General features: G+C 44.2%; 2 protein-coding genes across 2 annotated transcripts in view; one reads left to right on the forward strand and one right to left on the reverse strand.

Moving 5' to 3' along the window:
* Window positions 1-8916: 8916 nt before the first annotated feature.
* On the reverse strand, window positions 8917-14207 carry LOC307243799 (ADP-ribosylhydrolase ARH1-like). The gene is made up of 4 exons (XM_080018753.1): window positions 14176-14207; window positions 11144-11479; window positions 10424-10787; window positions 8917-9735 (listed from the first exon to the last, which is right to left on the reverse strand). The coding sequence occupies exons 2-4, from the start codon at window positions 11469-11471 to the stop codon at window positions 9324-9326; spliced, it is 1104 nt and encodes a 367-aa protein (XP_079874879.1). The 5' UTR covers window positions 11472-11479; window positions 14176-14207; the 3' UTR covers window positions 8917-9323.
* The window catches only part of arhgap15 (Rho GTPase activating protein 15), a gene marked incomplete at its 5' end in the record, with an annotated part of 54774 nt that continues 43357 nt past the window's right edge, over window positions 13244-24660 (forward strand). The window contains 2 exons of the mRNA XM_080019525.1: window positions 13244-13248; window positions 20324-20498. Coding sequence (XP_079875651.1) covers window positions 13244-13248; window positions 20324-20498 — 180 coding nt within the window. The remainder of the gene's footprint in view (window positions 13249-20323; window positions 20499-24660) is intronic.

Here is a 24660-nt window from a genome sequence, read left to right on the forward strand (position 1 = left end):
TATATATATGCAGTGAAATGTCATGAAACCCGCTGATTACACACAATACGCTCTAAAAATACTGAAAATAATAAAATGTGCGTAATCGACACGAGGTGCTCACGCAGGCGCCACAATCCCAATTCTGAGTTCTATAATTCTATAATAGTAATAATTGTCTGCGTTGTATTAAGTATCCTTAAATCCTCCTAAATGAAACTTACCTCAACTTACCTCCAGTACTTATCTCCCAGAGTAGAAGTCCTGCCATGTCACACTAAGCAGCTCCCGAAACCCCATTTATCAGTTGACCTTGTTTTTTGTTGTTTTTGTCCTCCTTGATTTGTCGTCATTTGTCTTTGTTTTATATATTCACATGTATTATATTATTAAATTGTATTTAAATATTTTATTTTTATTTTTAATCAATTATATTAAATTGTATTTATTTAATTTTATTACATTTAATTTATAATATTTTATTTAATTTTTTATGCCCATTCTGTCAGGTTTTAATTCTTTCATCAATTGTGCTTCTGTTATTCTACCTACAGACTACCAGCAAAATACTTTGTAAGTGTATGTTTCAAAAAGTTACAGTATGTTTCATGGTTGGTGCTTTTGAATCGCTCGTCGCTTTCCTGGTGATACCCTGCGAACGACAAGAGGGCTGCACCTTTTCCACTGGCTTCTCAGCTTTGATCTTTTGTAAATCTGCTTGTCTCCACGTGGCTTTGTGCTGAAGCCAAAGGGGGGGATTCAAATCCTCTGCGGGTTCCATGCACGCACAGCGCTCCCCGCTCTCCATTCATGTCACTTACATGCGTGGTGTGTTGACGGAATGGGGTTCCAGGTAACACTGATAGTGACAGCATGGAGTACTCAGTGAGTACTCCTAATAATAAAGTCATAAAGAAGCCCCAAAAAAACAAAAATTGGCAATAATGCGATAAACCTAAAATGTAACAATATCCAAGTAATCCAAAATAATTTCAAAATAGATCAAATAAAATATCTTGGCATATCTATCCATTCCTATATGTGTATATATATATATATATATATATATATATATATATATATATATATATATATATATATATATATATATATATATATATATATATATATATATATATATATATATATATATATACATACAATATACTCAGTATATGCATATATATATCTATATATATATATATAGGAATGGATGGATATGCCAAGATATTTTATTTGATCTATTTTGAAATTATTTTAAAATTATTAAAGTTTGTTTAGAGTTTTCAGCCCTCTGTGTGTACACAAGCCCAATGGGGTTAGGTAAAAGAAAGACAGGTTAACGGCTTAAACGTCTTAATAATTCACTTTCAAACAAAGATCATTCCATAAGATAAAGAAACTAATTTGAATTACTTCATAAGTCGTGATAGCAAGATCAATTTAGACTTTGGGTCTCAAAGTAAAATTCGATAAATCACCTCATCCCTCACGACTTCCTTATGTCCCCATCCGACCATTGGACGTAGACGTAGGGTGCATATGTCTAGATCCAGTAGATGCATCTTTCTGCCCATTGTCCTTGTACCATTTCTAATCCTACGGGAATATAACTGTCGTGAATGTATTTATTGTTGTTTTTCCTCCTGCTCTTCCCATCCTGCTTGTGGAAAGGCTCCTTTTCTTTATCTGATGTGCAGCGAGTGCAATAGGAGTGCGGGGGCTTCCCTTTCTTGCTCTCTCTCTCTCTCTCTCTCTCTCTCGCTCTCTCTCCTCCTTCCTTTGCCTCCCTTTCCTATCTCGCTCGCTCCCACTCAGAGTGATCAAAGGCCCGTCCCGTTCACAGCTCCGGGAAGCTGGTAGCTCCTCTGCCAAGTCACATTGTGAGTCTTTTGAGGCGATGAAATGAAAAGGAGCGGGTGTACGTATATGGCCTACATCCAAGGCACGGCAAAATAATGCGTCAAATTGGCTTTCCTCTGTTTTTGAAGGGGTGGGGGTGGGTATTTCCACCAAAAAATGGCAGGTGGGCGTTAAAAAGGCTTTGAGCCTCGCGGTAAGGAAATTAAAAGTGAAACGCAAAGCCGGTGTCTAGCTCCCCAAAGCATTTGAGGGTCTGCTGGGGTCACCAGTACAGTAGGTCATCAAAGTTGGGATCGTATTGGGATTGATCTCCCGGGGTTTTGAATTAGAAATGGAATGTGTAGAATTTTGGGGTTGGTGATCTCAATTCGCATGGCGCATTTTTTATCGGGCGTTGCTGGCCTGTCGCCGATGAGCCGGCCAATGGATGAGCCGCCTGTTGTTGAGTCACCGAGGCGGTACATCCAGTCATCCAGTCCCCTCTCGTCTCCGCCGCTTGTTGCCAGGGTTGTTTGTGCCCTGCGGGTGGGGGCGGAACTGGAGCAGAAAAGGGAATGGAGAACATGGGGGGGGGGGGGGTGGCTCTGAGTTCTTGCCACCTGAGCATTGGCATCGCTGCCGCGCAGATTCCTTGTTGTTTTCGGTTTGGTTTTTCCCGGGGAGGAAACGATTGACTAGTTGTCCAAAGACACGAAAAGTTCAACTCGGGCGTTTTGTGGGGTGGGCTCCAGTTTGACTCCGTAGACGGTGGAAGGTTACATTTCACCTATGAAACCAACATCTGTGCTCCATCCCATCAGCCCCCCCCCCCCCCGCCACCCCAAATTATTATTTATTTTTTCCCCCTCTCTTTCTCTCCCCAGGTGTCTCTGGGCGACGTTTTTGCACCGTCTGACAACTCGCCGCGAAGGAGCCGCGGCAACCGTCCACTTTGACACTCTTTTTGACCTACATTCCGTTACGCGAGCGCACAGGAAAGCAGAGCGTGTGACGCCGACTTCAGGTTAAATAGTACCGTACGGCATAAATGAGTTCTTACTGAGGCGATGGTGATTATACGATGCAAATCGCATCCCACGGGGGCTATTAAAACCAATTTGTATAAACTGTCTCGAGATAGGGAGAGACCGGATTTAATGAGGGACCCCATGTCGTCAGAGTAGATCTTTAACAAACATACAGTAGATTTTTAAAACGGCTCTGTTTACATATGTCAAAGCTGCAGTTTTTAGGAATATACAAATATTATATACCCCCAAAATGCTAAATCTATTGGGATAGTAAGCGTTGTGCACTGTGTGTAGATGTCTGAGGTCCCTGCTGTGCTGTGGCGATGGTGTTACTACCCAATACTACACAATACTCCTACCGAAGACCAGTGTTGGTCTTCGGTAGGAGTATTGTACATATAAGTATGAATAAAATAATAAAGTTAATAAAATCTGTGATCTGGATGGATTCCGCCGTTCCAAACAGGTAAGTGATTATTTGTTTTCCAGTATATTCAGTTTACCCGGTCCATAGGACGGGCTCGTACAACTCCTCTTTCCTTCGGAAACACCCGGCAAATTAAGAGCAGGAACCCGCTGTTGCAAATCATTTCCTACAGGACCCACGATTGCTCCGGGCACTCAGGAAGTCAAAGAAGGAAGTTGAAGTGTATGCCCAAATATATATCTTTTTTTTTTTTTACAAGGCTCAGCAAAGGGGCTAGCATGTACGGAGGAGTTTTTTAAAATCCCCGGGCCCAGCGGGGCGTTCTTTTAATTGGTTGTACCACCCGCTGGTTTTGATGGGCCCGCTACCGTTCACGCTTCAAAAGCATTAGCCCCGCTCTGGAATGTGTGGAAGTGCGCGAGGCAATTGAGGCCCGTATTTTCATCGCGAAAACACGCAGAAAAAGAAAGCAAAACAAAATGAAGGATCGTTCTTGAGAAATCCCCAAAGCGCCGACTCCAACTCACGGCTGGACGTTTGTCTTTGAGGCATTGAAGACTGTTATGTCCCTGTCATGCCAGCGTTCACACATATAGCATTTTGTTGATCCTGAAATCAGTCGGACTCGTCCTTTCCGTGCGTCCTCCCAACCAAAGCTGGCCCCTCGAACTTTTCATGGCTGTAATCAATCGCTTTGAGGAGCCGGCGTGGGGTCAACCGGGTGAACTCTACCTGCCGACAACCTGTTTGAGCAAGTTAGGGTTTGGAGACGACATTAGCAGATAGCCCCAATAAACATTTATAAGCTACTCCTTGACACAACTGTACCACCGCTGCCAAGTGCAACCAGATGGTCAACCCTCCCCAAACCTCAAACACACACACACACACACACACACACACACACACACACACACACACACACACACACACACACACACACACACACACACACACACACACACACACACACACGGCTAGTTCCAAGGCGTTTGAAGTCCACCATAACCTACTTTAGATACTTGCGGTCTTTGACACCTTGGCCCATTGACTCATCGATCAGCTAGTAGACAGCGTGCTCCCTCACACCCTCTACATAATCTGACGTGCTGCAGCACAACAACCAGCTCCTGGCGGCCTGATCGATGTGTTTCTGGTCGCCTGGCTGGCTTCAGGGTTAAAAACACGCAACTCCACGGCAGCCTCACAGCAAGATCCGACTAGGTGCGGCGGAGCTTCTCAGTACATGGATTCGGTGTAGAGCCCGAGCTGTGCGATGACTTAACATCCTGTTACTCAGCAGACTTCACCGCCATTCGCGCCGTGATTAGAGGAGGGGAGCTGGGAAGGTGGGCGGAAGAAGATGCTTTGGCGCAATTTGATATCAACAAAGTTAAAGACCATCAAGATGAGGGTTCGTATTCCTCGACTGACGTGGGACAATCGAATTCCAGTTTATTATCAGCTACTGTTTTGATCTTGGTTTCTGCCTTCTCTCGCCTCTTCCTCAGGCCATTTTCTAGCTTTACGTTGTTTGAGGGGAGGTGATCAGTTCTAGTATCACTTCCTGTGGAGGGACTTCTGAGGATGGAGCTGGCTGACCGGGGATGGTGACGTGTGGTTGAGGTTAAACAGGGGGGCTGTATCTTAGACACAAACAAAGTTTCAGGTGCTTCATTTGGCTGTAATGGCATAAAGTGCAGCCATTTTCTTGCCTAAGTGGATGGAAACCATCAATGCCTTTAGTTCTCCAATACAAATCCATAACTCTGAATATTTTACAGTTACATAGCAGCTGTTGCCCGCAGTCCGTCCTCAGAACGAATCATTGATGACAAAGGAATCAACAAGCACAATGGTGCGTGCCGTTTGAACCCAAAATGGACTCCCTGTCTCTGCTGAGGACGCCAAGGTCATGGACAGCTGTGCCCTTCCACTCTGAGGGGATGCCAGCACTCATCTGGGGGGTGAGGTGATGGAGAGTGTGTGTGTGTGTGTGTGTGTGAGTGTGTGTGCGTTCGCGTGGGTGTGTGTGTGTGTGTGTGTCAGTGCCCTTCCTCTGGAGACTCCTCTTGGCATGAATAAAACACACTCTGATCCTAAGCCAAGCTGTCAGAGTGGCACAGCGTCTCCCACTCCCCCGACCCTCCCTCCGCTGGGCTCTGCTTGCCTGTCTCTCTCTCTCCCCACAAATGAATTATGAGTGCTAAGTTTACAATGTTCCACGGGTCACAACATGCTTGGCCTTGTAGCGCCTTACTGGAAAAGGGGAGTGATGAAGAGGGGCCGGGGGATGGTGACTAAGGATATGCTGCTGCAATAGGTGCGTGGGGGGATAGTGAACTTTTTGCGGTGTATTTATGGGCTGGATATCATGTTAGTCAGACATACAGCATAGCTGTGTGTATTTGATGTGTTTGAGTAACCTCAAGTCTTTGCAGTCATCTACAATTCGGGAATTTCCCAGAATGGTTTTCAAGCCAATTGTATAATCTGACAGATTATGCTTTTTATGGACACAATGTTTTAATCGACTGATGACATTTCCCCCTCAGTTCAAGCCCCACGACTGACACCACTGAACAGCTCCTAACCAAGTTTCACGCGGCTTTCTGCCCGGCTTTATCACTCTCACTCTCATATCTCTGACACCTCCGACATAAAATTCCATGTTTGGAGAAGATCTACCGGGAAGGTTTTTCTTTTTTCCCCCCACGCTCTCATTTGACATTTTAATCTGGACTTCCATAATCAGCTATGGAAGTTGAAGAGTTGGGGGCTGCTTCCACCCACCTCCTCCTCCTCCTCCTGACCGCATATTTTTCCCGCTACCTCGGAGGCCTATTTTACGACTGAGTTCAGGCCCAGATACAGATATCGCTGTCGGGTCAAGCCACTAAGCGAGCGAGATAGGTGGACGAGTGGAGCGACTGCAGGGCAGGAGGAATTTCGCCCGACAGCAAGCAGTGTCATGCGTAGGTGCCGCCGTGGTGGCTGATAAAGAGCGGCCGTGTTGGTTTTGGGGAGGCCGAGGGTGGCACGTGATTATGGTGTTGACACACCTGCACGCGTTGGGCCTCCGTCTGTTTGGTCTTTACATTTCACCATCACGTAGTTGAGAGGACTGCGGTTCAAACATCATGTGCGGGCACTAAATTATATCCAATGGGGCAAAGGTTTCACCCCCAATTCACAGCAAGGGCTTCACATCAGCGCCACGTCAGGGGTGACGATTCGTTTCTATCATTGAAACTACAAATTGTGGAATGTATCAACCTTTAGTGGGTTGAAGTGAATCTCTGCTTTCATTTTCAACCCTTTGCTTTTCATTTAATTTGCATTTGGAGTCTGTTTATGAATGCGGTTGGATTCGTTCGTGAGTTAAGCCTTCATTGTTTCTATTTCACATGGCATCTGCTTTGAATACAACACCTTTTATCGCTCGAATGACTAATATATACACATTGCGGCTATTAACAGGGGGAATGCGGTCTGACTTGAAACACTTGAACGATTGCCCCATTGGACTGCATGTAAGCACAGTGAGAAGCTGCAGCAGAGTAGTACACTTCTCAATCGTAAAACGGTCAGCTGAGCTTGTACTATGAACAGTTAAAATAAATAAACGACGGCAACCGACATTTCGATGAGGCCCGTGTCGGAAAACATCCAGCCTGTCCTCTCGGTAAATTGAAGTCACTGTTGTCAAAGGTGGTTGGTGTTTCCCTCTCGAACAGATGATGGTCCGACTTCTCTGCGCTGCGTGTTTGTACGCCCCTCAAAAGCAATAATAACCCAAACACCAGTAACGATCCATCGCACATGGATGGAAGAGCTGCTGCGCTGCTCCATCCCCTGTGTGTTATGCCCATTAAACAGAGCCGGAAGGCAAAAAGAGCCTCTTCTAATTACAGTGGCAGCAGGAGTCGCACAGGCAGACACAGGAATGTGTACTAGCAGCTCCAGACATGTTGTGTTGAACACAGCCACACGGGGCCACGTGGGTGTTTGTGTGCAGGGTGGTGGGGTTGTTTTTTTGCTTGTAATTTAACCCCTTAAAGTACATCCAAACTGAAATATATTTCAAAAACTTAGCTGACTAACAGAAGTCTGATGAGTTCAACCCGACTGACAGTGATTTGGAGGCTTTAAAGGGCACCTTTCAATTTAGCCTCTTTGAAAGTCTGCTCGTAGACTACTTTTCCTGTGATATTTTTTAAACAAGACATTCCAAAACTTAACTTTGACATGTCAACGTTTTCTTTTGCTTCCTTTTTTTTTTAACTGGCTGTCAAGTATGCCAGTCTCTCAAAACACGAGGTCAGCTCGCAAAGCTTTGGCAGCTGCTCTTTGCCAGCTTGTTCAGACTTGGAAATGGAGCAGAGGTGTGAATAGAACACACACACACACACACACACACACACACACACACACACACACACACACACACACACACACACACACACACACACACACACACACACACACACACACACACACAGGTTGGGGAGATAACCAGCTGTGGATATAAACAAGCTGGTTTTGTTCTGGGATGAAACAGCGACCTCTACTGGCTGAGAGGGGACCCATTCGGAGCAGAGTGCTGGGATCCAAAGGGCCCGTTTGGCTTGAAGTAGATTTCTTTTAAGCTTATACCGCCACCTTCTGGTTTGTAAAGAACGTTACAGTAACAGTTTATGGAGGTACGGGTTGAAGAATAATATACACTATGAATGACATATTATGTCATTCATAATGGGAGGGATGGGAGGGATGGCTAGCCCATCTGGTCCGATCCCAAAATTGCTGAAAAAGTTCACGCAGGCTATGAAAGAAAGGTGTCAGGACACACAGTGCATTGCAGCTTGCTGGGTACTGTAAGGGGCTACAGTATGTAGTCGCAGACCAGTCAGTGCCCATTGTGTGATGGAAAGGGGTGGCCACCACACAAAAGGGGTGGCCACCACACAATGGGCACGTGAGCGTCAACACTGGACCATGGAGTAATGGAAGAAGGTGGCCTGGTGTCATGAATCACGTTTTCTTTTAAATCATCTGGATGGCCGGGTGTGTGTGTGTGTGTCGTGGGGAAGAGATGGCACCAGGATGCACTATGGGTAGAAGGCAAGGCAGCAGAGGCAGTGTGATGCTCTGGGCAATGTTCTGCTGGGAAACCATGGGTCCTGGCATTCATGTGGATTTTACTTTGACTCGTACCACCTATCTAAACATTGTCGCAGACCAAGTACACCCCTTCATGGCAACGGACTTTCCTGATGGCAGTGGCCTCTTTCAGCAGGATAATGCACCCTGCCACACAGCAAAAATTGTTCAGGGGTGGTTTGGTGAACATGACAAAGAGTTCAAGGTGGCAAGGAGGTGACTTGGCCTCCAAATTCCCCAGATCTCAATCTGATCGAGCATCCGTGAGATGTGCTGGAACAACAAGCCTGATCCATGGGGGCCCCACCTCGCAACTTACAGGACTTAAAGGATCTGCCGCTAACGTCTTGGTGCCAGATACCACAGGACACCTTCAGAGGTCTTGTGGAGTCCATTTCTCGATGGGTCAGAACTGTTTTGGCGGCAGGAGGGGAAGCTACACAATATTCAGCAAGTGGTTTTAATGTTGTGGCTGATCGGCGCATGTTCACTGTCATATAAAAGTCTAAAAAGATTTTGATTTGTATACAGCAAAAATGTGATAGTCTCGAAGTTCAGGCATTTTTTCTTATTCTTAAATATTGCATATGATCTGACTGTGACCATGATAGTGCCTGAAGGTGTTACTGAAACATAAGGAATGCTAAGGCAATTTTAATACAAAAACATTGGCAGCATTTATCAAATAAAAGGCACAATAACTCTATTCTATATTCTTTGTAAACGTGACATTGCTGTGCGCTGTAGTTAGGTTAACAATGGTTTAACGACAGCACATACAGTGCAGGGCAACGCTAACTCAAGCTGTGTTTCATATTAAGCAAGGTTCTGCTCTATTATGGGAAGCCTGAGGACTTCACCCGAAGCAAGTACAGTTTCTTTCACTTGTCTTCATCAAAAGGCTTAGACCTGAGCTGGAGGAGCTGCCGCGCCGCCTCAGCCAGCCGCTTCCTGTACTCCAGCCTCTTGTAGTTCAGCTGGGGGACTCGCCTGAAGCCGTGCAGGGCTCCCCACCAGGCGGCTGCGATGGCGGCCGTGGAGTCGCTGTCGCCACCGTGGAAGAAGCCGTGGTTGGCCAGCTCCTCCCACGAGTCGCCGGCCCTCAGCAGAGCGTCGTAGGCTATCATGGGGGCATCGTGCCCGCTGGAGCCCCCCCAGCCCTTGAAGGACACGCGGCTGTAAAACTGATCTCTTTCCTTCACGCCGTAGCAATCCGGGAAGCGGGGCGTGCCGGTTCCATCCAGGATGCCCCTCTCTGTCAGGTAGGCCTGCCACGCATTCTCAAAGTAGTCGCTGCCAAACAGAAGTTATTCACTTTTATTTGCTAGGTCAGCATTGTGCAACAAAGAATACTGTAACTGTCAAGATGTATTTAAATTAGGGCTGCCAAACGGTCAAAATTATTAATCGCCATTAATCGCACGGTTATTATGCAGTTATTTAGGATTAATCATAATTTTAAAATGTTCTCAAATTTGAAAGGAAAGAAGATCGAAAAGAGTCATAGCCATACAGTGATTTGATTATTGAGAGCAGAAACACAATGATCTTCATCAAGACATATTTAATGCTATTTTCACCATAAGCAAAGCAGCATTGTTCTCCGCGAAAAACATGCGCTTGAAACCTTTCCCATTGCCAGGAGAAATGCCGTATTTTTTCTAGTGCGTCACGTTCAACGTCACAAACATGTCAGAAAAGGGGCCGGTCATGGTTCCAGTGTCAGTGGGAACAAAACAGTAGAGGAGACAGCAACTACAACAAACTACGACATGAAACTGTAAAACTTGAAACAAGAGTATTTTGAGCCGTTCAGAAAAATCGGATCGTTCATGAACGACCCAACACGACGGAGGAAGCAGCATCGAGCACCGGCAGCGTGGCTACGCTATGCTGCACCGGTTCTTCGGTGGCGGGGAGAGGGGACCGGCTTGAAAATTAAGTCAACATGTCATTTCACTAAATGTCTTTCACCACTCACCAGTTCTGCAGGTTCTGGTCTACGCAGTGTCCAGCCTGCGCGATGTACTCCTTGGCCCTCTCCAGCACCTTCATCAGGCCGTGCCCCCACGCCTCCACCAGCGGGGACCTTCGGACCGCGTAGGCGGTGAAAAGGGCGGCCGCCAGCGCGCCCAGGTACCCGGTGGGGTGGTGGTGGGTCAGCCGGCCGCTCTCCACGCTAGCCGCAATCAGGTGCCCTTCCTGGTCAGGGCTGGGGAAGCGCAGGCCGATGCACATGGCCCGCATGGCCGCCCCGCAACCTCCGCCTCGCTTGTTGAAGGGGATCCTGTGGTCTCCGTCGAGCCTCCCACTGTGGAGGTTCATACTGGAGAGGCAGGTTAAGCCTGAGGACCAAGAAGACGGAAAGGACAGGCAGTGAATATTTCACTGTCTTCTGCTGCTGATGGGTTGCGGGATGGGGGTTAAACTGAGGTCGGATGCAGGAAAAAAATACAGTTTAGAGGGAGCAAAGTCTGAAAATGCAACTCAAAAATCAATCAATCAAAAGATAACACGACTGTCCTCACAACCTTCTGTGTAGCATTGTTAAAACAGAGCCTTTGATCTCCATTCCACCGCAGCCTCAGCTTCAGGTTTATCCTTGATAACACTTGAAAGCTAAAGCCTTCAAGGAGCAGATCAGAAAATCATAAAAAGAGAGACCGCCGACACAGAAACAGATTGGAAGGTCTTTCCCAACCTGCCGATCTTCCGTGCATGTCCGTCATACACTCTATGTACTTCTTCACCAGTTCCCCAATGAGGCGCTGCAGGGTTTCCTTTCCCTTCTTCCCAACCTCCGTCAGCGCCTCGGCGGTGGCGAGGTGCATGACCGTGTCGTCGCTCAGCAAGAAGTCCTTGGCGTCCAGCCTGGCCAGCCCGCCTTTCTTCGCCACTTCCCGGTGGATCACCTCGCCATTCCTCTCGAACTCCCAGCTGCCGTGGTTGTAGCCCAGGGCGTCGCCCACCCCGCTGAGGACCATGCAGGCCTCGTACCGCTCGCTCAGAGGAAGGGCATCGTCGGCCATGGCGCAAGCTGGATGTAGGGACCAAAAGGGCGGGTGAAAAAAAAGGCTTATGGTCATTCAGAATGAGTCTTGACTTACTTTTAAACGATCTCTATTTATTTTGCATTCTTTGAGTTTGCTGTCTGGGCGCTACCGCGCATCACTCCCAAACATAGGCATACTTAATGAGCTCGAAATATACCGAGGAGTGATGAGCTAGAATCCACCCATCGGATAGAAGAGTAGAGCCCAACAGGTTGATGCAGGGGAGGTGGAGGAAGCGCAGCAACACAGCAAAGCAGGCAGCAAAGCAGGCGGGGCAGGAAGGGTTGCTGAAATAGGCCGGGCGGGAGGCGCCATTGAGGTGTCTGACAGAACTCGGTCTGCGAGCTACGCATTCGCTCATTTATGACCAGGCAATGTTTTCCAGTCTCGTTCTCATCATCATCATCATCATCATCATCATCATCATCATCAGCAGCAGCAGCAGCAGCAGCATTATACTCAGCAACGCCATTATACTCTTATGTCTACATAAACGAATGTGGGAAAACCCCATAACTTAAATGGTGGATCCCACAATTCAGACATTGTTGAAGAGTTAACTGTCAATAGAAATTCATGAGTCTACAGCACCACTTCAGTAGTTTTGGAAAAAAAAAAAAAATCAAGAAATATAGAATATACCCTGCTTTTAAGATTGTACAGGACTATATGCCTTGATAAATTCTTTCAGGTGCATGGTGCCGTATCAGTCTTCCTGCCCTGGGGCTGGACCCCCTATGGTTATTGCTTGGGAAAAATTCTCTGAATTGTTTTTAAGCCAAACTACGAACACGGTTGATATCTCGTTTGAACCAGTATGTCACAAACACCTTATGGCTCAAGTTTATTCCAAATCGATCCACATACGGAGCAGAAATTAAGTGAAAAACCGACCAAATTTGACCCCAAGTATTCAGGTGGTCCTGCTTGACCGATATGCCACTATTTGTAAACAAAATGAACGAGATGAGATTTATAGTAAGACACTTTATGACATCATCATACTATTTACTTTATTAAATATTAAATATGCAAGTTCTGATCAAGAATGTACATTGGCACTGTGTCCAGTGTGCGGTGTACTCTGTCGCTCTGTAGCGGTTACTGATTACAAACTTGGCGTTTGTGTGTGTATTTATGTACCTCCTCACCTGGTCGCTGTCTGTGGATCTGTTTGATTTTTATTTTATCTCTTGCGTACCCATTACTTGGCCGGATTAATGAAAAATATGAAAGACATTCGTCCACAAAAACTTGTGATCACATTGAGTTGAGTCCACTCGAATGTATGACTGAGTGATGCGTTCAAGATCCAGCGAAGCCCTGAAGCCGTATGGTAATTACTCACAGAAATACGACAACGTTTTTCGTAATTCATGGAAACCTAACTTGTTAAAATTGAATTCAAGGAAAGAAGCCACCACCAAACTCCGTAAGTTCGACTACTATCATAAACCTCCGTAAATACGTAGACCTACCTAAATACGTCATCCTTGACACACACGAGACAGAACATCACACACAAGTTAAGTTATAACAATAACAAGGTTTGGTTTAAAGTAAAAAATAAATTGTTTTAAAAGACGCACATACAGTTTCCTACAGCTAAACGCCGCAAACTTTAATGAAAAGACAGAAAGTGTACAGAAAATACTGGAGGGTGGGGGGAAACAAACACATGAGAAAACTTTTAATAGAAAGTGTTAATTCGCCATTTCTGTCGGCGCTGAGAGGCTCTCTTCGTCGGGATGAGGTACAGGCTGGACACTGCGAAGTGGACGCAAAAAGACGTCGTTCCCTGGGCCAAACATCAAGGAAGTGACGTGGTGCCTTGAGGCGTGACACACTTCCCCCGCTGATTCGTACCCGAACGCAGAAGTTAGACAGTGCAGGAACAGGCGTTCGGGGGGGGATGAAAGCCATTCCGTTCCATTCTGCATATTACAAGTCAGTGCACCATCGAAATGATTCTCAAGCTGTTATTCGAAGGTAAAACAAAGTCACGTAGCGTTGCTTTAATGAAGGACCGACTACCCTGGACCTTGCGTATTGCTGCCTGCAGCTATATTTTTTCTTCTTATTATTCATAATAATAATAATAATAATAATAAATAATAATAATAATAATAATAATAATAACAACACTATTGTGATTATTATTACTACACTAATATCATTATTAGTATCATTATTGTCAATTATAATATAAATCGTATTAATAATAATAATAATAATAATAATAATAATAATAATAATAATAACAATAATAATATTATTATTATTGTTATTATTATTATAATAATGATAATAATAATAATAATAATAATAATAATAACAACACTTTTTTTAACATAATAATAACAATAATAATAATAATAATATTATTATTATTATTATTATTATTATTATTATTATTATTATTATTATTGGCTGTACGTGTTCCCGCTTCACCACAAATGGTGCATAGCTGCTGCTGCTCTGAATGTGATTCGACGGGCTCTTCCCACTCAAAAACGGTTGGGAATGTGAATTTTGTGATTCGACGACAGCACATCACAACGAATTATCTTTAATGGCCATAGCCGAATGTGGGGAGTTGTTTGTTAGAATAATTTAACGATTTAATGATTATTATTGTAATCTAATGTGACGTTTTATGTCAACGCAGAAACGATCGTACCTGATTTTCAGGAAGTTGAGGGTCGGCCTGAGTTTACGGGAATGGTGCTGCGTTCCGCGAAACTCGCAGAAGTCCGCCCTGTTAGTGGGAAACTGTCAAAGGTACGGACATTTTCATTGTACAACCGCTCGGTTGTTGGGAACACCTTTAACTTCGATATATATATATATATATATATATAAACTACTCTAGTAGATTCAGGTGTAGATGCTTTTCGAAGTTTACAGTTTAATGTGAGTGGCCGTGGTACCGGCACTGGGAATAACCGACTTCCGCCACCCAACGGAACGCAGCATCAGCCTCCCTCTTCCTGATACGTGCCTCAGACGCGAGTTTGCACATGCGCATTCAGCGCCCACACGGTTGACCAGCGCGCCCCGTCTGCGTTCCCTTCAATGAACACAAACATAAACCCCTGTTTAATACATGTTTTACAAGCTTACATACTCAAAAAAAAAACTACAGCGTTTTTATTCTAATTTTCTGGAGTTCAATTACGTTGTGCGTCGGGTATCTGTGTGGGGATATTACAACAACAGCAACAATTTCCTGATTTTCTAAGATGCAATCGAGCGATGGCTCCCTCTAGCGACAAGAAACTAGAATTCCACTTCTGCAAAGTCAGTTTCATAAAGGCTCCGCTCTCTCTATATAACATGACTGTTATTTTAGAAAACACAAGATACTATTTTATCAATTCATAAAGTGTCACTTTCATTGACACTTTAATAATCCCCTGGGGGAACCCTTTATTTTCTGAATCAAATATAGGAAATTATTAGGAAGGAACTATTAGGAAACAGAGTTTATTTCTATCTAAGTACTTTGTTAATGGCTTTTTAAAATATACCAAAAATTGACATTCACGCAGTCCTTTCATCATTTATTAAGGTCTGCGGAATAATTACCCGAAAAGAGTTAAAGGCAGATTCCTTTTGGTATATTGTTGTTAACATATTAGTTTAATATCGCACACATACATTCCACAAACATACAGACGTTAAACTGTCATTCGTGGAACATGTTAAATGGGGGGGGGGGGGGGTCCGACTGTGGGATGCGGATGCTGGGTTTCGCGTCACAAAATAATGCACGACAGGGAAAATGAAAGAGCTTGTTTTTTTCCCCAGTGCCACGGCGCGTAGTTTGACATGCGACATCAACGTCATTATTCTGAAATACGTGACTTAGTCACTCAGTTTTAAGTCCAGTTCCAATAAAACAAACCGGGCTGATGTCGCTCCCGGTCGTCGTGTTGGACCGAAACCTGTTTGATGAGTTTGAAGATCTGAACGCATCCCGGTGCCTCCATCGCGGAATCCAACTTTTCCATAAGAATGAATGGACTTCCCGTTTGTTGTCGTCGTGTGTCAGATTCGGTGTAAAGTGGGATTTCCAGCTACGGCCCTCATAGCATTAACAAACAACAAATAAGTCATTTTTGCTGCTTATTAGTTTATTCTGTAGATGCAGTGTGTGTGTGTGTGTGTGTGTGTGTGTGTGTATGTGTGTGTGTGTGTGTGTGTGTGTGTGTGTGTGTGTGTGCGTGTGTGTGTGTGTGTGCGTGCGTGCGTGCGTGCGTCTAAATGTTCCATCTCCTGCCACACAGTTTTTCGGTCTTGGTTTTTATTTCTTTATAGGCTGTGAGACGGTCGCCGAACAAGTGTCACTACTCAGGAAACACACACGCGCGCGCACGCACACACACACTCCAGTCAAGTTGGCTTGTCGCACTGCGAGATGCACTGGGGTTTGAGTGTAGGCCACGTGACCTCAAACACTTCCTCTAAATGGAAGGAGCCCGTTTCTTTTTGTTTTTCTCACTCTTGCAAGCCGCCACTGACAGACGGATGGCGGGGACCAGGTAGGAACCCCCGGGGCCACAAAATGTAAAATAAAAATAAAAAATATTGTTGTTTTTTATATTTTATTTATTTTAATATCCAAACGATATATATATATATATATTTATTCTTTTAAAAATATATGTTATAAATAATATAGATTACTTTTTTTACAAGTTTGGCATCGGGTTTGAATGTCAGTGTTTGTAAGTGTTGCTCAAACACCTCGCATTGGCTTTGAATCAGAATTCCAAATTAAAATGTGAGTTTTTTGCCACAGATAACTCTCAGATAAGACAGATCGGGCCCCTCTGGGGAGTCGATTTGGAGGTTTCGGCTTCTTCCGTTGTGCAGAGGGCATCACTGGTTTCCTGTTGTTGAACTTTTCTAAATATACCAACTGAGCGCATCACAAAAGCCCAGCCGTCTCTACCTCACATATCTGATCACTGTCTGAGCGGTGATTGTTCGCTGGAAACATCTACATATTACACTGGCACACAGAAGTAAGGTGAACACAGTAAATACCATTTTGCTCTTTGATCTGAAAAAGTCAACCATTTTAACTTACAGTAGACACTGTCTGAGCTCATATATGATATTAAATTGAATATTCTACATTTTGTATTGCAATGAGTTGAATTTTAAAAGTTAAGGGTAAAGGATATTATTCAAGAATAGGCTTGTAACTTTTCAATTTCAAAATAATTTCACCTCTGAAAGGAATTAATCAAATGGGGTTGAGTAATTCAATTTAAACTTCTTTTTGGACTGCCTCACCAAACGATTGATTTTTCTGGAGGGATGTGAATCAGGGTTATTTTTCAAGTTGTTTTTTTTCTTTTACATATACAGTATTGTATTTATTATTTTAGGTCTTTTTTATTTTATTTGGTTCTCTGTACCCCACAGCAAATTATTATTATTATTTGATTTAATTTAGTTTAATTTATTATTATTATTATCATTATTATTATTATTATTATTTACTGTTTTTATATATTTTTATTGGGAGGCAAACAAACTTTTTTTTTGGATGCACTGGATCCATAGTATGTTTCCCTGTGCATGTATGTGCAGGCAAGTGCAGTCTGACTATTTTCTTTTCTGCTGAAATAAATATAGCCCAGAGGTTTCCTTCATTACTGTGAGACACATGTTGCATAAGTAGACATGTTGCAACTGTGGTGAAGCAATTGGGGCCCTTAACAGGAACCTGGCCATCACACAATGAGAAGAAACACTTAACATGGTTCTTTGCACTTTTTCACTTTCTTTGTGAGAAGCATTACATTGAGAGCATATATCAATTAAGATCATATGCATTTGAGTGAGGATTTAAAATTACTTGAAAGACGGCATTGATTATTTAAGTATTTGACCATACTAAGTATTTGTCTGTCATCGCTGCATGCTAATTGTGTTAGCGCAATGCATGGCTGCAGAGGGAATCAACGAGCCTAGCCTAAATACACCTTCCAGCAGAGTAAAAGCATGGCTATCTAAGAGTCATGCCTTGCTTCTTTATCAGTACTTTTACATGCACATATCAATCATAATAAAAATGAATGATCAGAACAAGATGATATTTTGAACTCTTCTGACCGACTGGTGAATCCGCTTCCGGGTTAAATGCACATGGCGCAAATCTCTGGCCTCTTGGTGTGTGTACGCAGAACAAACACCCTGTAACAAGCAAAACACAATGAGCTTATATAAGTTGTGATTGTTTTGTGCACTGCTTTTCTTGGCTCGGGCCCTGTTCAAAAATAGATCCAATCTCAATGTGACTACCCTGGTTAAATGAAATGTAAAAAATTATCCAGGTCTGTCAATCACAATAAGACACAGACAGACAGATAGATAGATAGATAGATAGATAGATAGATAGATAGATAGATAGATAGATAGATAGATAGATAGATAGATAGATAGATAGATAGACAGACAGACATAGACAGACTTAGACAGATAGCTAGATGGATGGATGGAGTGGCAGGTTTCCTACCACACGCCAACCAAGTGGCGTTTTCAGGGCCCTCCGGCACAGAGACACAGAAGACGGGGTGGTAAACACCAGTTTATTGTAGAGAGTGGGCTCGTTTGAACAAGCAAAGGAGCAGATGGACATGTACAGGGCTCCTCTCCTGAGTGGGTGTGGGGATGGGGGTTTTACCTGTTGCTAGTTAGACCAACCAACGAGCAACAGGTGTGCAGCCACTCTGATCCCAATCACCTAGATCCAGGTCAGGTGTGGCTGCTCAAACCACACGGATAGACATGGATACATGGATAGATGGATAGAAAGAGACAGATAGGCACACTCTTCTCCACCCACTCCACCCTGCCCGTGCTCTCCTCTTCACCTCTCTCCCGCATTCTCTGCTGCTTTGGATGGTCGACCCCAAGTACTTGAACTCATTCGCCTTCTCCACCTCCACTCCTTGCATTCTTAACTTTTCACCGCCCTCCCTCCCAGTCAGGCACATGTATTCTGTCTTACTCCTGCTGACTTTCATTGCTCTTCTCTCTAATGCCTCATGCCTCCACTTCTCCAGGCTCTCCTCAACCTGCTCCCTACTCTCGCTACAGATCACAATGTCATCCGTGAACATCATAGTCCACGGAGCCTCCTGCCTGATTTCATCTGTTAACCTGTCCATCACCATTGCAAACAAGAACGGGCTCAGAGCTGATCCTTGATGCAATCCCACCTCCACTTTGAATGTCTTTGTCACGCCTACTGCACACCTTACTACTGTCTGACTGTCCTCGTACATATCCTGTACCACTCTTACGTACTTCTCTGCCACCCCCAACTTCCTCATGCAATACCACACTTCCTCTCTCAGCACCCTATCATATGCTTTCTCTAAATCCACAAAGACGCAGTGCAACTCCCTCTGACCTTCCCTGTACTTTTCCATCAGCATTCTTAAAGCAAACATACATCTGTAGTACTCTTTCCTGGCATGAAACCATACAGCTGCTCGCTGATCCCCACCTCTCCTCTTAACCTAGCCTCCACTACCCTTTCCCATAGCTTCATGCTGTGGCTGATCAACTTTATTCCCCTGTAGTTATTATAGCTCTTTAGGTCTCCCTTATTCTTGAAGATGGGTACCAGTAGACTTCTTCTCCACTCCTCCGGCATCCTCTCCCTTTCCAGGATGGTGTTAAACAGTTGTTAGGAAAGCCACTGCCATTTCCATGATTCCCCAGGTATGTCATCTGGGCCAAAATGCTGTTCTCACCTCATCCTTGCCAATTTGCTGCACTTCTTCTTCTTCATTCATCAACTCCTCTATTGCTCCTTCCACCCTCACAACACACTCTCCTCACCAGTCAGCACATTCCCATCATTATCCTTCATCACCCTAACCTGCTGTACATCCTCCCCAGCTTGGTCGCTTTGTCTTGCCAATCGGTACAAGTCCATTTCTCCTTCCTTACTGTCCAACCTGTCATACAACTCGTCGTATGCCTTTTCCTTTTCTCTCTTTGCCCTGCGCCGCATCAGCTTGTACTCCTGTCTTCATCTCTGACTATCCCATTTCTTCTTCGCCAACCTCTTCTACTCGATGCTCTCCTGTACTTCCTCATTCCACCACCAAGAGTCCTTGTCTTCCTTCCTCTTCCCACATGATACACCGAGTACCTTCTTGGCCGTCTCCCTCACCACTTCTGCAGTTGTTTCCCAGTCATTTGGTAACCGTTCATTCCCACCTATTGCCTGCCTTACCTCTTCCCTAAATTGCATGCAACACTCCTCCATTTCCTGACGCAACCCTCTCTATTTATCGGGGGTTGGGACCGGCACTGATGATACACTGGCTTGTGCACCCCCAGTGGCTAGATTCAATATACAATGAACCTAAAAATAAACAGTCAATAATAAACCAGTAAACCTCTACAAAGCTGCAATATTGGGAATTTTGCCATATTCTGAATAACATCTGAATTGTAGTACGCACATGCACTGTGGCGCATAAACATACAGTATATGTGGTTGTTGTTCCTGTTGAAAATGCAGTCGGAGCTATTTTTGGACACATAACCGTTCATCCATCCACTCCACTGTGAAACTCAGTGTGCGTGTCAGTGCCGTGGGGTTGCCAGTTCAGTCCGCTGAATTTCTTTTGAAAGTTGATGTTTTACAGTTAAGACCTGGCAACCACCGACTCCTGCACAGCCGACTTCACACGTCATTTACAACCAGAAGAAAAACGCTGATGATGATGCTGCACAACAAAGCGAATTTAATGATTAACTCCCGTGTTTTCCATTGCACATGATATCCACAGAATCACCAATATCCAGGGCGTGGCGAGGCAGCCCCCACTGGTCTTGCCGCAGCAGCTGACCGGGGTGGCGCAGGGCGGTGTGCAGATGCGGATCAAGGGGCCCCAGAGTCCCGGGGAGCGCCTGAGTCAGTCCAAATCCATGGTGCTGCAGGAGTCCGACTTGGCCCACACACCAGTGAGTGCATGGGAACACACTGAAAACCAGCAGCTGCAAGTGTGGAGGCATTGATTATATGGTTTAATAATATTACATCATCTTACTGCATTTACTAATATTACTATCCATGGGGTTATTAGAGCTGCAGGAGAAATGGTGATTGGTAAAAACAAACCTGTGTCAACAATTCACATTCTGACAAAAATGTGAAATTGTATAAGTATGTGTAGATACAGTATGTAGATAATCTGTACATACAGTATACTGTATGTAACAGTAGGTACTGTAACTGCACATTTTTTTATCCAGAGGCTCCAGAACTAACATGATAAGATATGAAAATTTTATTAAGGGTGTATTGGGATAATGTAGAGGGAGAACTAGTGAGGCAGTAATACTAGTGTAAGATTCAAAATGGAAAATTAATTAATAGCTCAGTTCATTAAAATATGCAAGAACATGGATTGTAGAATTTACATATTTAGTGTACATATAAAAATACATACTGTATGTGATATAAGATCAAAAATGGAAAAATTATGAATAGCTCATAAGTTCACGCATTCAAATCTGTTAGAAGTGGGAACGACATACATCTTAAAATAAACTTATTATTAACTATCAATTTTCTTGCAGATTTTAATACACATACTTATGAGCTATTTATTCATTTTCCATTTTGAATTGGATATTTCTCAACCTTCACTCCAAAGAAACTGAGACGTTGGAGAAATAAGCAAAGAAAAAAAAAAAACGGTGTGATTGGACAATATTGACAAAATAAAATATCACCATATGTTTTAGACCACATACCTCAATGTTGATTTTCTGGGGGGGGTGACTATTGGTGCTTTCACAAGATACTTTAACACAAAAATAAATATATATACATATGGCTGTCGGCAGCAATACACAGGGTTGAGGTTGAGCAGCTACACCTGACCTGGATCTAGGTGATTGGGTCAGAGTGGCTGCATACCAGGATAGGTCATGACAGGGCTCCTATCCTGAGGGTGTGTGGGGATGGCGGTTTTACCGACTGCTCGTTAGACCAACCAACGAGCAGCAGGCATGCAGCCACTCTGATCCCAATCACCTAGATCCAGGTCAGGTTTGGCTGCTCAAACAGACCGTCCCCACACCACACCGAGGTTTCCTAATCCAAGGTTCATGAATCTCTGTGATTATGTGCGGGGACATTTGGAGCAAACCGAGGAACTCTCTCCGACCCTGTCAGACAGACGCCACTGAAAATCGGGGATTCTTTCGTTAATTGCTCTCCTTTTGCCGGGATGGGGGCTACGCTGAGCTCTGGTTGGGACGAGTGGGAGTTTCGACTTCAAGTGGCTGTTTGAGGAAGACCCGCTGCGTCCGCTCCAGGGGCCTCATCCCTGCGAGCGTCCTGGCCGATGAGCGCCGTGGAAGAACCGGCACTTCTGCTGTACGATCGGCTGTTCGTGTCACATGGTTGTTTTCTCTGCTCTGTATGGTTGCCTGTTTGTGTCACATGTTTTGTGAAATGCAGCGCCAGTCAAAGTTTTCAGAGTTTCCTTTAAACACAGCACCGGCTCAAGCTATCTGTCTAGATGTCATACTCGCAAGTGGCAGGAGGGGAATTAGTTCAGAGAAATGAAGCTTAGACTTAAACTTAAACTTTGGATGGTGATCTCACAAAGCGGCCCGCTCCCGAAGCCCAAAAAATTATCATTTTTTTACGATCAAACTCGAACGGAAAGATGTCTAAAACGTCCGGGTCCTAACGAGACCTCAACCATATCTGTGGGTACTGCGATTGTCGTGTTCCAGATACTTTTAGCCCGAAAAAATGCCAAGATTAAAAATGAAAGCCCCGTAACCTGTAACAACTTCTCAAAATAGTCACTTTTCAAGCAAACCTCCCATTTTGATTTCGGAGCAGATTTATCGACAGTTGTAAATCCCCGCAGTTATGACGCGCCCCCCCCCCCCCCCCCCCCCCCCCCCAAAAAAAAAAGAAAAATATCACATTAGGTTAGTATCATTAGCTTAATTGATCTGATCTCAGTTTGACTCCCAGCGGGTGCCGGTGGGGTTTGTGGTGGGACGAAAAGGCCACAACACAACAGATGATGCATTTAGAAAATGAGCAATCTGCTGCAGCATATTTGAAAAAATGTTCTGTTCGGTGCCCGTGATTATCTCATAACCCCCGCCCCCCTAATCCATTCGATAGGGTTGTCGGGGTGACACCTGTTCCCCCATACGAAACAGGGCAGTAGATTTGAAGCATCGGGATTGCATCTGCGGACGCAAGCGTTTCCTCATCGTGTTTCGTGGCTTCGCACGGTGTGAGATAATTGACAGAGAGTGGAAGGGGACAAGGAAGAAGCCATGTTGTTGTTGTTGTTGTTGCGGTTGTTAGTGTTTTCTTTTTCTTTTTTTTTTTTTGTCGTTGTTTTTTTTGTTTTGTTTTTCCTGGACAATTACAGCCCACCAGCGCTTCTGAATTTCGAATTTCCAAGCGTCTTTTATTTTCACGTTTGCTAATTACGTAGATGAAAAAAAACAAAAAAAACCCTGCGCTCCTTGTTGTTGGGAAGGACCTGAAATAATAAAGTTATTTATTTATTTTTTTTAACCACAGGCCAGAGAGAGAGAGAGAGAAAGAGCGAGAGCAAGGGATGGAGGCGACCGGTGTTTAATTAACCGGGGGGATGAGTCCTGTGCGGTGCCCGGGAAAACGCGGTCATTAGCATTAGCGGCGACCGCAGCAGCCCTGGTTGCCGTGGCGTTGCATCAGTAACCACCGCATCCAGTGTTGCAGACTTGTTCTGGTTATCGCCGTGGCGTTGCAGTAGGGGGGGAAAAAAACAAGAGCAAAAAACCCACAAAGCGCTCTTATCTCACAAATAAGTGCTTCTTGTTGTCACAGTTGAATGATGACATCAAGTTGAGAAGCAAGATAGGATGGTGTTTCTTCCTCATTCAGTGAAAGGGGGTTTTTATATACTAGAGAGAGATAGATAGATAGATAGATGAAGACAACAAAACAGAAAGGTGACTCCAAAGTGATGATATCCATGCAGAGAGATGGAGACGTAAGAGACCCCCTGAGGTGGATCCTTCTTTCGGCCTATGTGAATTGGTCGCGGAAGCAGGGCGTGGCCGCTAGAGGGCAGAGCAGCACTGTGTTGTTGCTGCTGCTGCTGCTGCTTCTGCTGCTGCTGCTGCTGCTGCTGCTGCTGCTGGAGGAGGAACTCCACTAACTCCACACACTGCAGATTTTAATGGCTCTCTGGGAGTGGATTCTCATCTTTGTGGCATTCTTCTGCCATTTCTGCTGGAGAATCTAGAAATAAGACGGCCGTTCCGGGGCTTAACAACGCCCTGGAAAGCCCCGCTTTCGCTTTTTTATCGCCTGTTGATTTCTTTTTTTCTTTCCCCCAAAATTGACAGAGCAAAAAAAAAAAAAAAAAAAAAAAAAAGAGCAAAGCTGAGAGACGTTGGTACATTTTAAGAAATTTCTCAACAGCTGTAATAAAGCGTATTTTGTGAGCTGAAATTATTACGTTTTTAGGTCACGTTTTGTGAACGCTGTATTCGTCTAGATTTGATAATGACTCACACAAACACACTCACAGACACGCGCACACACACACACACACACACACACACACACACACACACATAATACATGCATAGATAGAGTGCCGTCAGACTTTATATTATATTCGATTATATTCGTGGCATTCCATATTCAAAGTTATATCTTTAAACTTAAAAACACAATCTTGGTATTTTAGGTGTTTTCCTGTGTTTTCAGTGTCTTCGTCGTCAAGTCGTGTATTGACTCCAGCTTGTTTGCTCAAGGGAAACGATATCACATGTTCTGCCGCAGGGCTGGGCCATAAATCAATGCTACTCTCTGTCTATTACTGTGGGATTGAAATTAATTTTGTCGTGATGCACCATTTTGTCAATTTCGAGACAATTTGATCAAAAAAGAAAATGGTGAAATACGAATATGAGCATCGGGGGTTATTCCACTTAAAAATATCTAGTCTTCACAATATCCAAATATTTTACACTACAGCTCAAAATGATGGATAAGCCTCAGCCGGATCCTTCTGAATTTAGATAATTTGATAATTGAATGCATATTTTACAGTATTTCACATGTTTTATTTTAGGTTATTAGTAT

This window comes from Zeus faber (genome assembly GCF_960531495.2).
Source record: "Zeus faber genome assembly, chromosome: 18".
NCBI classification, from domain to species: domain Eukaryota; kingdom Metazoa; phylum Chordata; class Actinopteri; order Zeiformes; family Zeidae; genus Zeus; species Zeus faber.